The 13,047-nt window shown below is 57.6% G+C and overlaps 1 protein-coding gene across 1 annotated transcript; it reads left to right on the top strand.

The window, feature by feature from the left end:
• Positions 1 to 74: 74 nt before the first annotated feature.
• On the top strand, positions 75 to 485 carry LOC144734363 (histone H3-like). Its single transcript, XM_078616493.1, has one exon. It carries the CDS (start codon positions 75 to 77, stop codon positions 483 to 485), a length of 411 nt encoding a protein of 136 aa, XP_078472619.1.
• Positions 486 to 13,047: the final 12,562 nt, after the last annotated feature.

The following is a 13,047-nucleotide window of genomic DNA, read 5'->3' as shown; positions in this document are numbered from 1 at the left end:
ACCAGTGAGCGCGCGCTCTGGGCTACATAAGCCGCCTTCTCCCCGCTTGTGAGAATCTTTGCCCACACCAAGCCATGGCTCGCACCAAGCAGACCGCTCGCAAGTCCACGGGCGGCAAGGCCCCACGCAAGCAACTCGCCACCAAGGCGGCCCGAAAGAGCGCTCCGGCCACGGGCGGCTTCAAGAAGCCTCACCGCTACAGGCCCGGCACCGTCGCTCTGCGCGAGATCCGCCGCTACCAGAAGTCCACCGAGCTGCTCATCCGCAAACTGCCCTTCCAGCGCCTCATCAGGGAGATCGCGCAGGACTTCAAGACCGACCTGCGCTTCCAGAGCTCCGCTGTCATGGCTCTGCAGGAGGCCAGCGAAGCGTACCTTGTCGCGCTCTTCGAGGACACCAACCTGTGCGCCATCCATGCCAAGCGCGTCATCATCATGCCCAAGGACATTCAGCTCGCCCGCCGCATTCGTGGCGAGCGCGCTTGAACGCCCAGCTCGGCCCTCAAAGCACAACACAAAGGCTCTTTTCAGAGACTCACTGACTTAGCATCAATTCGCGAGTAGCAGATAATAAATCATTAATAGCGAAGTGTGGTCTCGCGTGATCTTGTTGAGCAGTGTGTCGCGTGGGGAGCTGCGTGTGTGTGCGTGCGGCCACCCCGTGCGCGATACAGGTGCGCGATCATAACGCGAGTAATCAGGGGTGAGTGTAGTGCTGCGGCTCGCCTCGGGGGAGCGCTGCGCAGAGCGGCGCGAGAGCGGGTGTCGCGTGGGTTCACTCCGTGTGTGATACAGGTGCGCGATCATAACGTGAGTTGAGTTGGAGTGCGCGGAGCGGCGTGTGTGGGTGCGCGTGTGTACACAGTAGTTCGCCACCTGAGTGAGCGCTGCGTAGAGCGGCGCACAAGTGGGTGTCGCGTGTGTGCAGGTGTGTGCGCTCGTGGTGTGGGGGAAGGGGTCGGTGCGCCCGCAGATCCCCGCTCCGTCTGTCGCCGCCGGGACTCGCGTAGTGTGAGGGCAGCATCGTTCGCCCTCCGACCCCTGACCCTCGTTTAATAGCGCGTGAGCCGTGGAGAGACAACGCAGCGTTTGCAGGTGAACGAGAGCGGGCGGCAAGCTATGCCTCTCACACGTGCTCGCGGAGGGACGGACCAGGGAGGGGAGCCGTCGGGCGATGAGCCCAGCGACGGCAGCAGCTACTCGCAGAGGAGCGAGGGGTCGGCGCACGGCGGGGCCCCTGCCATACGCACGGAGAATGGAGGGACTTCGGGGGCCAGCGACCCCGACAAATTGGTGTCAGAAGTCGTACGAACCCTCACATCTTCACGGGAAGGTAGCGCGTTACTCCACGCAAAGGTAAGGCATGTGTTCACCGGCCAGGGGACCCCTACATGGAAAGCATTTTCCCGCAATATCTTAGGGGCTAAAGAGCTTAATGGCTGGTCGGACGCACAGGCGTTACGACATCTTACGTTGAACCTGGAGGGGCGGGCAGCCGACTTTGTAGAGGCACTACCCGAAAGCGCGCAAACCCAACTAGAGGAACTAATGCGTAGATTAGATTGGCGTTTCGGCACGCGCAACGCGATACAGGCAAAGACGGCCTTAGAGGCGCGCCGACGCGAACCCGGCGAGGACTTCCGAGACTACTACGCCGAGGACGTGCGATCACTAACCCGGATCGCCCGCCCAGAGTTCGCGAAGGAGGTCATTGACACGCTAGCTGCAGACAAGCTACTCAGGTGCCTAGCTCGCACCGCATGGTGGCAGCCCACAAGGGGTAGCGCAGGCCTCCCCTTCGATACCCTAGTCGAGCAAGCACTGGAGTGTGAGGAGCTCTCCAGCGAACGCGCGCAGCTCCGAGGGTCGGGACAGGAGTGCACCGTGGCGAGCCTCATCCCTGACGAGGAGGAGGATGAGGAGGAGCCCGCCAGCCCCATAAGGAGACGGGCAAGAGAGCCCCAGAGACCCCGCGAGACGACCCCGGGGTGGGTAGCCGGGTTACAGACCGGCATGGGAGATATTGCTGGCCGGGTAGACCGAATGGACGGTAAGGTAACCCAAGTAGGTGAGAGGGTAACCCACGTACGCGAGGAAGCGAATAAAAATGTGAAGACCATCCAGTCTGAGATGGGTGAACTACACTCCACAGTAGGGGGGCTGGCCGGGAAGGTATCCCAATTAGAGTCCGAGTTAGAACAACTGCGTACATTGAGAGGGAGCGGGCAGGGGGCCCACTATGGAGCCGCCACCCCTCCCCGGACGTGTTATGTGTGCGACCGTCGAGGGCATCTCAGGAGGGACTGCCCTCAGCTCGCCCGTGCGAGGCAGATGCATAGGTCAAACACTAAGGCCACCCTAGATAGGGGACCACCGGGGGATGAAATCGACGTAGACCCGACCCAAACCAGCTGTAATGATAATGGCGAGCGATCGATCTCCACACAGATTCCAGCCACGACACCAAGGAACGCGGCCACTCCTGGCGACTGGCTGCGGGAGCTGGTGGCGGGAATCACGGGGGCCACGTCGCTGGTGGAAGGGGAGGTAAACGGAGTGCGTACCCGAATCCTGCTGGACACGGGGGCGGTGGCCTCGCTCGTGAGCGCAGCGCACTGCAGCGCGATCGGGGTCGACGTGCGTCACCTGCAGGCACCGGACCGCGCGCTGCACACGGCGAGCGGAGCCGGAATGGGGCTGCTGGGGAGAGCCACCTTAGAGGTCCGCATAGGCAGCCAGGTGTGCACCCAGGAGTTCTACGTGTCGAGTGCGTTGTGTCACGAGTGTATCGCAGGTACCGACCTCTTAGAACAGCTGGGACTCAACGTGCAACCCCGCCAGCGATGCGCCACCATGGAGAGCAACGGCGAGCGGATACCGTTCCTGGGACGAGAACCAACGCGTCCCCGCTTCGCACCTGTGGCCGCTATCCTGGCGACGGCAGTCACCCTCGGCCCGCTCACCGAGATGCTGGTGCCGGTGGCAACCTCCCCTACCGACCCCGCGCTCCGACCATCAGGAGAGGTAATGCTAACTCCTCACCCGGAGTTGGCAAAACGGTATGGGGTCGTGGGATCCACCACGTTGGTAAACGCAGATGGGGACCGATTGTTTATGTGGATGTTTAACCCCCACAGTACCCCAGCGATACTGCGGCGGCGCACCCCGATAGCCACCGTACACCCCCTGCACGCACGCCACTCTAACGACTCGGTGTTCGCACTCTGGGCTGAGGACCCTGGTCGTCCTGAGAGTGACCAGGACCTGGCCTGGCGAGTCGGCCCGACTCCCCGAGCCGAGGTCATTCCCCTGCTCGACGCGTTACATGTACCATGGGCGGATTTACCTAAGGGAGAGGCCGATCGGCTGCGCGAGTTACTGCGGGAGTATGCCGACGTATTCAGTGAACACGACTCGGACGTGGGTCGGACCGATCTTGTTAAGCACCAAATTGACACCGGTGCAGCCCGACCCATCAAACTCCCTGCGTACCGAGTGGGCGCACCCGAACGCGCCCAAATCAAAGAGGCAGTTGGGGACATGCTTCGCGATAACATAATTCAGCCCTCGGCGAGCCCCTGGTCAGCCCCAGTGGTACTAGTGTGGTAAGTACTCAGGAGGCTTGACGACGGGATCGGAGGCACACTTATTTATTAACACAACTTGTATACAGTTAACGAGTATACACAGGACCTAAGGGGTAACGTCCCCTTACTCGGCTAACAGGGAGACACGACATCTAAGCCCCGCTAACCTAAGCCCAAGTCCTCCACTAGGGAGCTAAGGGAGGCTACCTGTCCCAGCCCTGGTCAAGCTGGGATCCGGCACCCTGAGTCCCCAGACCTGCTCGTCAGTCTGGGCTCTCGGGGCCACGCCACCGGCTAGCCCTGGTCAGCCCTTACAAGGACAGCGAGCCAGGGAAGCTCCGGGGCCTATTCTAGCTGGTCTTCCGTCTTCGCTGGTTAAAGCTGATACTTCGACCTCGAGCCCTCCGGCTCACCACCTTTTATAGTACTCGGCCCCCCCGGGAGGGGCCCGTGGGGGATGCAGGTGCGGACGTCGGTGCGAGCACCTCCTATGTGTACGGCCCTAACCACGCCCCTTGTGTTTGTTGGCCATCCGCTCCCATACACAATTACACCTCTACACTAGTAACGAAAAAGGATGGGTCAACCCGGTTCTGCGTCGATTACCGTAAACTAAATGCAGTCACGCTCGGCGATGCCTTCCCCATACCCCGCATCGACGACACCTTCGACAGCCTCGCCAGAGCGCGATATTTTTCGACCCTCGATCTCGCGTCCGGGTACTGGCAGGTGGAGATGGCGGAGGATCGGCCGAAAACCGCATTCACCACCCCGATGGGGCTATTCGAGTTTCGAGTACTCCCGTTCGGACTCACCAATGCGCCCGCGACGTTCCAGCGGCTGATGGAGTTGGTGATGCGGGGCTTGCAATGGGAACAGTGCCTGATTTACTTGGACGATGTGATAGTGTTCAGTAGATCTTTGTCTGAGCATTGGTCCAGGCTTCGAGAGGTGTTCCAGCGACTGCGAGCGGCTCATCTCAAGCTCAAGCCACGTAAGTGTTACATCGCACAACGCGAGGTGGGGTACCTCGGACATCGCGTCAGCGAGGCAGGCGTGCGCACCGATCCGGAGAAGGTACGCGCCGTAGTGGAGTGGCCACGGTCAAGGAATCTGACGGAGATCAGATCATTTTTGGGGCTCGCCACCTATTATCGTCGATTTGTAAAGGGATTCAGCAAGATTGCACGCCCCTTCACCCAACTCACTTCCCCTAAGCACCCCTACCAGTGGACGGGGGCCTGCCAGACGGCCTTCACCACTCTCAAAGACCACCTCACCCACGCCCCCACCCTCGCTTTCCCCGATTTTACCACCGATTTTATTTTGGACACCGACGCCTGCAGCAGCGGGCTGGGCGCGGTGTTGTCACAGGTACAGGATGGGACGGAACGAGTCATCGCGTACGCCAGCCGGACCTTGAGTGGGGCCGAGCTTAACTATTGCGTGACCCGCCAAGAGTTGTACGCCGTGATTTTCGCATGTAAGCAGTTCCGGCCGTATTTGTACGGCAGGAAATGTCGCGTACGCACTGACCATTATGCTCTGCAGTTTCTTCTTACATTTGTAGTACCGTCGAATACAGATCGACACCCGGGGTTGAGGCACACTGACGTTTATTTACAATGCACAGGGGATACTTAATACTGGAGGGGGTAACGGCCCCCTCGCCCGGATAGCTGGGAACACACGGCTATCTACCCTGACCTGCCTCTTAATCCTCCAATCTCAGGGCTAGGGGAGGCTGTCTGGCCCGACACTGGTGAGTCGGGCTACGGCACCCGGAGTCCCAGAGTCCTAGCTCTGATTCACGGGGCCCCGCCACTGGCTTGGTCCTGCGCGGCCCTTACAAGGGCGGCGTCTCAGGGGAGACCAGGGCTCTCACTAGGCAGTCTTCAATCTTCAAGAGTTACCAACACATTCTGCCCTGAGCCCTCCGGCTCATCCCCTTATATATTGAACCCCTCCCCGCTGAGGTGGGCCCTGTGCGGACGTCGTTGCGAGCACCCTCCCGTGTGCTCACGAAGCCCCGCCCACTGTGCTAGTTTCTCATACGATCCCATACATATCACCTCTACACATATCTCCTCCGTAAGACCCCTACATCACCCCCCCCTGTACAGCTCGCAGCCGTCCCGGCTGCAACATTGACAATAAAAGTTTAAACCATCTCCATCCGCCCCAGCGTGTGCCTCATTATTTTTTTTTCTTTAACAATAACGCAACGAGAAGAACAACAGGAAGGAAAAGTAACCCGACGAACCCCCCCCGAATAAATACGAAATCCGTAGGACGAGCGTATATACACGTGTTCTTCTTCCTGGAACCCCCCCAGCCCCCACAGAACACACAGAACACACAGAACACACACAACACACACACACAGCATGCCCAGCAATCGTACAACGCAACGTGGCACGTGCCGGGAACACAGCACGGACGCCCCACACCGTGAGCACAAAATGCGAATGTACACCGGAAAGAGAACCCACAAAAGATGCAAAAAAAATAAAAATAAATTTCTTCTTCTTTTTTTTTTCACAAGAGTTTGCGCATTTTTGCGCGCGTCCTCGCCGCAGGCCCGTCACACGGGACAGGCCCGGCCGGCAGGTCGTCAGCCGGCAAGTCGTCGGCCGGCAGGTGTGCATCACCGAGCGAGTCTGTTGCTGACGTCGCAAGACCCTCAGCATCCCCTGCGGGGGTCGTCGGGCGTGAGCCCGTCACTCCCGGTGCACCTGGGGGTGGGACAGCCGGCAGCACGTTAGGCGAGAGCAACGGAGAAGACCCCTCTGAGTCGGACGCCCCCCCACATGTTTGGCCACGCGCGTGTGTAGTGGGATCTCGCACCGCAACGAAGGGTTTTAGCCTGGAGGGGTGTACAAACCACCGGCACCTCCCCCATTGAATGCGCACGCACTGAGGTCTCAGGACCTCAACCACCTCGACGGGACCCCGCCACGGTCGCAGCAGTTTAGAGGAGGACGTGAGCGGTACCTGGGGACAGTGCAACCATGCCCTGTCCCCCGGCTTCCATTGTATCACATGCGCGCGACCCATTCTGAGGCGCTCATTAGCCCTCTGCCGCCTGGCAGAATTCTGCATGGCAGCATCCCGTGCCTCCGTCAATTTTTCCAGGTTGAATTTAACATGTTCGGCCAATTGAGTTTTTCCCTGCGGCGCCGGGATCTGCAGTTGGGCCTGAACAGGTGGCTCCGGTTCGCGGCCATACATAAGGAAAAAGGGGGAAAATCCCGTCGCAGCATGGGGGGCCAACCGGTATGCTGACAGGACCCCCTGAATTTTCAAATCCCAATCTGTCTGTGAGTCAGAAACGTGCTGCGACAACATCGACGTGATGGTACGATGCAACCGCTCGACCATCCCGTCGATTTGTGGGTGATATGGAGAGGTGCGAATCTTTTTAGTGCCAAGGATCTCACAGACCTGTTTGAGCAATTTGCCTGAAAAAATTCTACCCTAGTCGGTCAGCAGCCGCTCGGGAGCACCTTTGTCAAGGACATATCCCTAGACAAAGGCCTCTACGATGGCTGCTGCCGACTGGTTGGCCAGGGGCCAGGCCATAGGCCAGCGCGTGAAATATTCAACACCGGTTAGCAAGTACCTATTTCCCCTGGGGGTGGCGGGGAACGGTCCTAGAATGTCCAGCGCGACGAGTTCGTTCACCCGGGAAACCCTGATAGATTGCAGGGGCGGGTTCGACTCCTTCGCTGGTGGTTTGCGCTGCGCACACCTAGGGCACGATCCTAATAGATCCCCAACATCCCTTGTCATGCCCGGCCAAAAGAAATCAAGTTGGAGCAAGGCCAGGGTCTTTTGGGTGCCCAGGTGGAGGAGGCGCTCGTGAGCGGCCCACACCACCCTACCCCGTAACCCCGAAGGGACCACCAGCCGGTGTCGATGGGATTTGCCGTCCCAATGCATTAACAAGCCACCGAGCATTTCCCATGCGTCGGCATCACCCCTCCCCCGCCCCCGGTCCCTGACGCGGCGGCGCAACGCAAGGAGGGAAGTATCTTCCATTTGCAACCGACCCCATTCCGTAGCAGGCAACCCCAACAAGGAATCAGAACCCTGGTGTGCGATGGAATTTGTCACTGATGCTGCATCGTCAGCAGCCGCCAAGACCGGAACAGGCAATTCAGCAGGATGCCTGCACCGACCAGACCCCAGGAGGCATGCGCATTCGGGGGTGGTCGGCATGCGTGACAGGGCGTCCGCGTTGGTGTGGCGAACGCCCTTACGGTACGTGGTCTCAAAATCAAAATCCTGGAGAACCTCCAGCCATCGAGACAATTGTCCCGATGGTTGTTGGACTCGCAGGGCGTACTGTAGCGCCGCATGGTCTGTACGGACGGTGAAACACTGTCCGTACAGATATGGCCGGTACTGCTGGATGAAGTAGACAATTGCCAGCAGTTCCCGACGCGTGACACAATATCGTTGCTCCGCTGGAGACAACACTCGGCTACCGTACGCGACCACCCGTTCCACGCCCTCGACCACCTGGGACAGCACGCCCCCAATACCTGTGTTGCTCGCGTCGGTATCGAGCACAAAGGGTTTCGAAAAATCGGGATAAACCAGGGGAGGGGCATTAACCAGAGCGTCCCGAAGTGAGCGGAACGCAGCCTCCTCCTCCTGTCCCCAATGGAAGCGGACCCCCTTTGACGTCAAAGCGTGCAAGGGCTTAGCAATGGTGGCAAAGTCCGCGACAAAGCGTCGGTAGTATGACGCGAAACCAACAAAGCTCCTGACCTCTCCCACCGAGGTGGGAGTCGGCCAGGAGCTGACGCACTGCGTTTTGGCGGGATCGGTAGCAATACCCGAGCGTCCTACGATGTGCCCCAAATAACGTACCGATTCGCGCAACAAATGACACTTTTGAGTTTTAAATTTCAAATTAGCAGCCCGCATTTTGAGGAAAACGGCCCGCAACCTCTGGAGATGCTCGTCAAATGTTCTGCTAAAGACGATAACGTCGTCCAAATAGATTAAACACGAATCCCACTGCAATCCAGCCAAAACCAATTCCATCAATCGCTGGAAAGTCGCCGGCGCCGAGTGTAATCCCATCGGCAACCGGTTAAATTGGAAGAGACCATGTGGTGTACGGAATGCAGTTTTTGGCTTAGATTCATCGTCCAGAGGAAGCTGCCAGAATCCCGAAAGCAAATCCAATGTGGAGAAGAATCGCGCCCCCGCCAAGGCGTCGAGCGATTCATCAATACGGGGAAGCGGGTATGCGTCAGCAACGGAAATTTTGTTGAGGCGGCGAAAATCGACGCAAAACCGCAACAATCCATCCTGTTTCTTTACCAGAACGATCGGTGCTCCCCACGGGCTGGTAGAGGGAGAAATGATATCGGCGGCTAACATGTCATCAACAGCCGATTTGACATGGTCCTTCTCGGCGGGACTCAGCCGGAAGGGATTTTGGCGTATGGGCGCGCTGTCACCAGTATCAATATGGTGATGCAGCAAATGGGTGCAGCCCAGATCGAATTTGTTTTGACTAAACACATCGGCGAATTCGCGCAATAGTGTCCTAAGTTTTTGACGCTCTACATCCGACAGGTCCGTCGATCCCGCACAAAGCGCCTCAAGCCACCCTTCATCGGTGTCCGAATGTGGAGTCGGCAGAGTGGCAGCGTGCACGTGATTTGCGACAGACTCCTCACAGGGCACCGGCGTTGCGTGAGCAAGCACGGTCCCTTGGGGAATTACCACGGCCTGCGACCCCACATTGAGGACCGCGATGAAGGGGTCCCCGTCCCCCCTTACAATGGTCTGAGCGGGAATCAAATGCAGCCCGCTAACCCCAGCCCTAGATGGCCCCAGCAGGACACCCTGGTCCCCAACACCCTTAGCGAAGGGCCTACGAAGCTTTAGGGGCACCAACATTTGTGCCCCCGGTGGCACGCGAACCGTCTGAACTACAAACGCGGGTACCGTCGCGAACGCCGAGCGATCCGTAGTAGGGGAAGGCAAAAACGCCATCCGCCGTCCCGACGGGAGTTCAATGCAACCCTGATTAATCATAATCCGAATCGGCATTTTGCCCAAGAAATCCGTCCTCAGCAGGCACGGAACCGCCAGCGAGGAGGACACAAAAATAGGGCCGGACAATTTAATATCACCGATCGAAATTTGCGCGCGAATCTGACCCATGATACCCAATGAGCCCCCGTTAGCAGCGTAGAATGGGACATTAACCGGTAGCAAGGGACGACTTTGGACAGGGAGAATGTTGTATATTAGTTCCGAAATGATGGTTGCCGACGCACCTGTATCGACGAGGATACGCACTTCGACCCCGTCAATATACCCTACTACGGCCGACGACCCCGACGGCGCAGCTAGAACGCGATGGGCCAACACGGACCACTGGGCGGGTTCGAATTCGGTCCCCATAGTGGTTCGTGTTGGCCCCACGGTGTGCAATGTTGGCCCCCCGTTCGTTGCGGTGTGTACATGTGTAACGGGTGTGTGCTTTGGCCAAACATGTGGGGTGCCGCGACTCGCCGGGTCATGTCGGTGGAGCTTGGGAGGAGGAGGAGGAGGGCCGGCGTCCCGGCGAGGCGTCGTCCCCCGCTGTCGAGGGGAGCGGCACCCCGAGGCGACGTGGCCCCGGATGCCGCAGTTATAGCAGCGCGGGAGCGCAGGTGGTGAAGACGGGCGGTCGGAGCGGGCCGACCCATCCCGGTCCGCCCGTGCTCCCATCCGTTGCTGCTGTCGGAAGTCGGCAGCGTAGACCTCCTCCGTCGGTGGGGTGATGGCAGCCACCGTACGGCCGGCAGCTGCCCTGCTGGCCTTCCTTCGCTGCGACAGGAGGTTGGCGTGGAGGAGCCGCGCCGCTTGGAGGGAACCCATCTCTGCGTCCTCCTGCGCGACAATAGCGACGTCCAGGTCGTCCGCCAGCAGAAGGATCTTCTCGGTGACCATGGCGTCGACGCCTTGGTCATCCATACGAGGGAAGGCAGTCTTTGCGAGCGCCAGAAGGCTCGTACGGTAGGCGAGGGGCGACTCCTTCGCACCCCGCTGGCGATCGTAGAATCGCTGCCTACACTCCGCCGAGGGTCCGTAAACCCCAGCCAGCAATTGCAGCGCCATCTGAAGAGTAGAGCGCTTGTCCCTCGATGCGGACGTAAGAGCGGCGAGGGCGTCGCCGTCAAGGAGCGCCGGTAGTGCGCAGAGGGCTTCGTCGTCTGACCACCCCGCCATCTCTTGATGCGCGAGGAAGCGCCGCTGAAATCCCCCCCAGTCGCCCTCCTCAGCCACAAACTCCTTCAGCGGGGGCAGCCTTTGGTGTAGCGCAGCGACCGCCGTGGAGGCCCGCACTTTGATGTCCCCGCAACTCGGCCGAGCGTCAGCACGAACGGCAGCTGTAATCGCCTGTCGCGCAGATAGTGACGCTCCGTCCGAAGGCGGTGACGCGGCAGCCCCAGCGGAGCCGATGTCGGACCCCAAGTTGAGGTTGGCCACGCCCTCGGCAGCTGCTGCGGCGATGGCGGGACTTTCAAAAGTGCCATCGGTAGAAATGGCGGGAAGGTGCAACGGCCGTCGGCCGTCCTCGCCCCGCGGTGGTCCAGCAGCCCCCAGCCGAGTGATGGTCTCGAGTGTGGCGGCAGCAGCGTATAGCAGCTCCGCCAACCTCGCGTGCGCCAGCCGAAGTCCGTCGGACAGCGACTCCCCTTCCTCCCGATGCCCCGGTAAGGATGCATTCGGTCCTGGCTGCTCGTTGCCCCCATCAGCCGTCTCTGGTACCGCACTTCCCGCGGTGTCCTCCGCCTCCTGCACCCCGGCCCGAGCTGTTCGGCGCGTGTCCATGTTCGTTGTTGTTTACTTCTGACGCCAGATGTAGTACCGTCGAATACAGGTCGACACCCGGGGTTGAGGCACACTGAGGTTTATTACACCAAACGTTGTGACATACACACTTGAGGGGGTATTGGCCCCCTCACCCGTCTATCTGAGGACACACCTCCTAGCTAACCCTAGTGTTGTATATGTTGGGTATGAAAATTTTGATGTGTTGTATGCGTGCGTGGGTGAAATTATTATGTTGTATATGTGGGTTATGAATATTCAGTGAAAATAATAATAATCAAATGAAATTTGGCCAAATGTGTAATTATCCGGAAATATGTTAATTTATGTAATTATGCACATTTAATTATGCCAATTCGAGAGGTAATCGTAGTAATTATGCGAGTGGGTGTAATTATGATGCCAGTCGTTATGATAACCAGACCCCGCCTCGGTGACGAGGGTGGGTTATCGATCGGAATAAGGCAATTAATCATATGCAGCTATGCAGGTGTGGTGTAAGTATGCAAGACTAACTTAGATTAACTCGGCATCGTTGTCTAGGTTCGTCTCATTCTCGCTTATTTTTAGGTCCCCGGTTCACCCCGTTATCGCTTTAACATTTACTGAGTATGTATTAGTGTGTTTATTAAGGTCACCAAGTTCAGATCTCAACGCAGAAGCAGATCTTATGCATAGATTTCAGGAAGGAATCACACAACCACTTCTGTATTAATCAATTTATTACTAATTCAACCTCAACTATGATATAGTATGCGAACTCTCAATCCCGGAACGTCAACACGGCATCAATACAGTATCATCAATGATTGTCTGATTTCACTTTGACAACGACACATGTATCCCGCATAACGCGATGGTTGTTAGTGAGAGAGAGTCGTTAAAACATGCAAATACTATGCTAAGAAAAACCTTAACGTTAATGAATGATTACTCAATATTGTTCACGCAGTACCGTACTCCTTATTGATAGGATGCGAGTACGTGCGTCGATTATGACTGAAAGATACTTGAAAGATTATACGGCGATAAAAAAAAAACAATCAAAAACAGTTATTATTCTTAAAGGCACCAATCTCAACAGATACATCGGCAGGTTATCTGACAACAGAATGGCTCGGAGTAAGGGCCTGCGACGGTGCTCCTTTTCCAAAGATCGTTATCTTATCAAGTTTACTAATTGGGGACCAGATCACCTGATAAGGATCTGGTGGGCCACCACTCCCCACGTGAGCGTGGCTCGGCGGAAGGAGGTGCCAAGAATCAATTCGTATTGATGGATCTGTTGGGAATTTATGCGATTAAGAGTATAGCCCACTAAATATTAAAGATAAAAATTACGAATACTCTTATAAACGACGGATGGCCATCACTCGGTCTCGAGTGTTTTCTTCACAGCCACGGATGGCTTATGGGTTCGAGTGTGTTTGAGTGGTAAGAGTGGTCTTGAATAGTCAGTGTTCGGAGTCGGTTCTTTATGTCAAACAGACGCCTGGTGGTCGTGTGGTGAGGGGGCGGTGCGCGTCATACGTATCAGTCGCTCTCCTGTCGCCGTGTTGAATTGGTTTGGATGCCTGTTGATACGCTGTCGTAGTTCGGAACCCGGTCGGTAG

Source organism: Lampetra planeri, chromosome 3 (genome assembly GCF_965212315.1).
Source record: "Lampetra planeri chromosome 3, kcLamPlan1.2.h2, whole genome shotgun sequence".
Taxonomy (NCBI): Eukaryota; Metazoa; Chordata; class Hyperoartia; order Petromyzontiformes; family Petromyzontidae; genus Lampetra; species Lampetra planeri.
Note: the sequence above shows the minus strand (reverse complement) of the source record. Positions and strands in the feature narration are given on the sequence as shown.

Coding starts and splice junctions, on each gene's coding strand:
- LOC144734363 (XM_078616493.1), top strand. CDS start 75: ATGGCTCGCACCAAGCAGACCGCTCGCAAGTCCACGGGCGGCAAGGCC.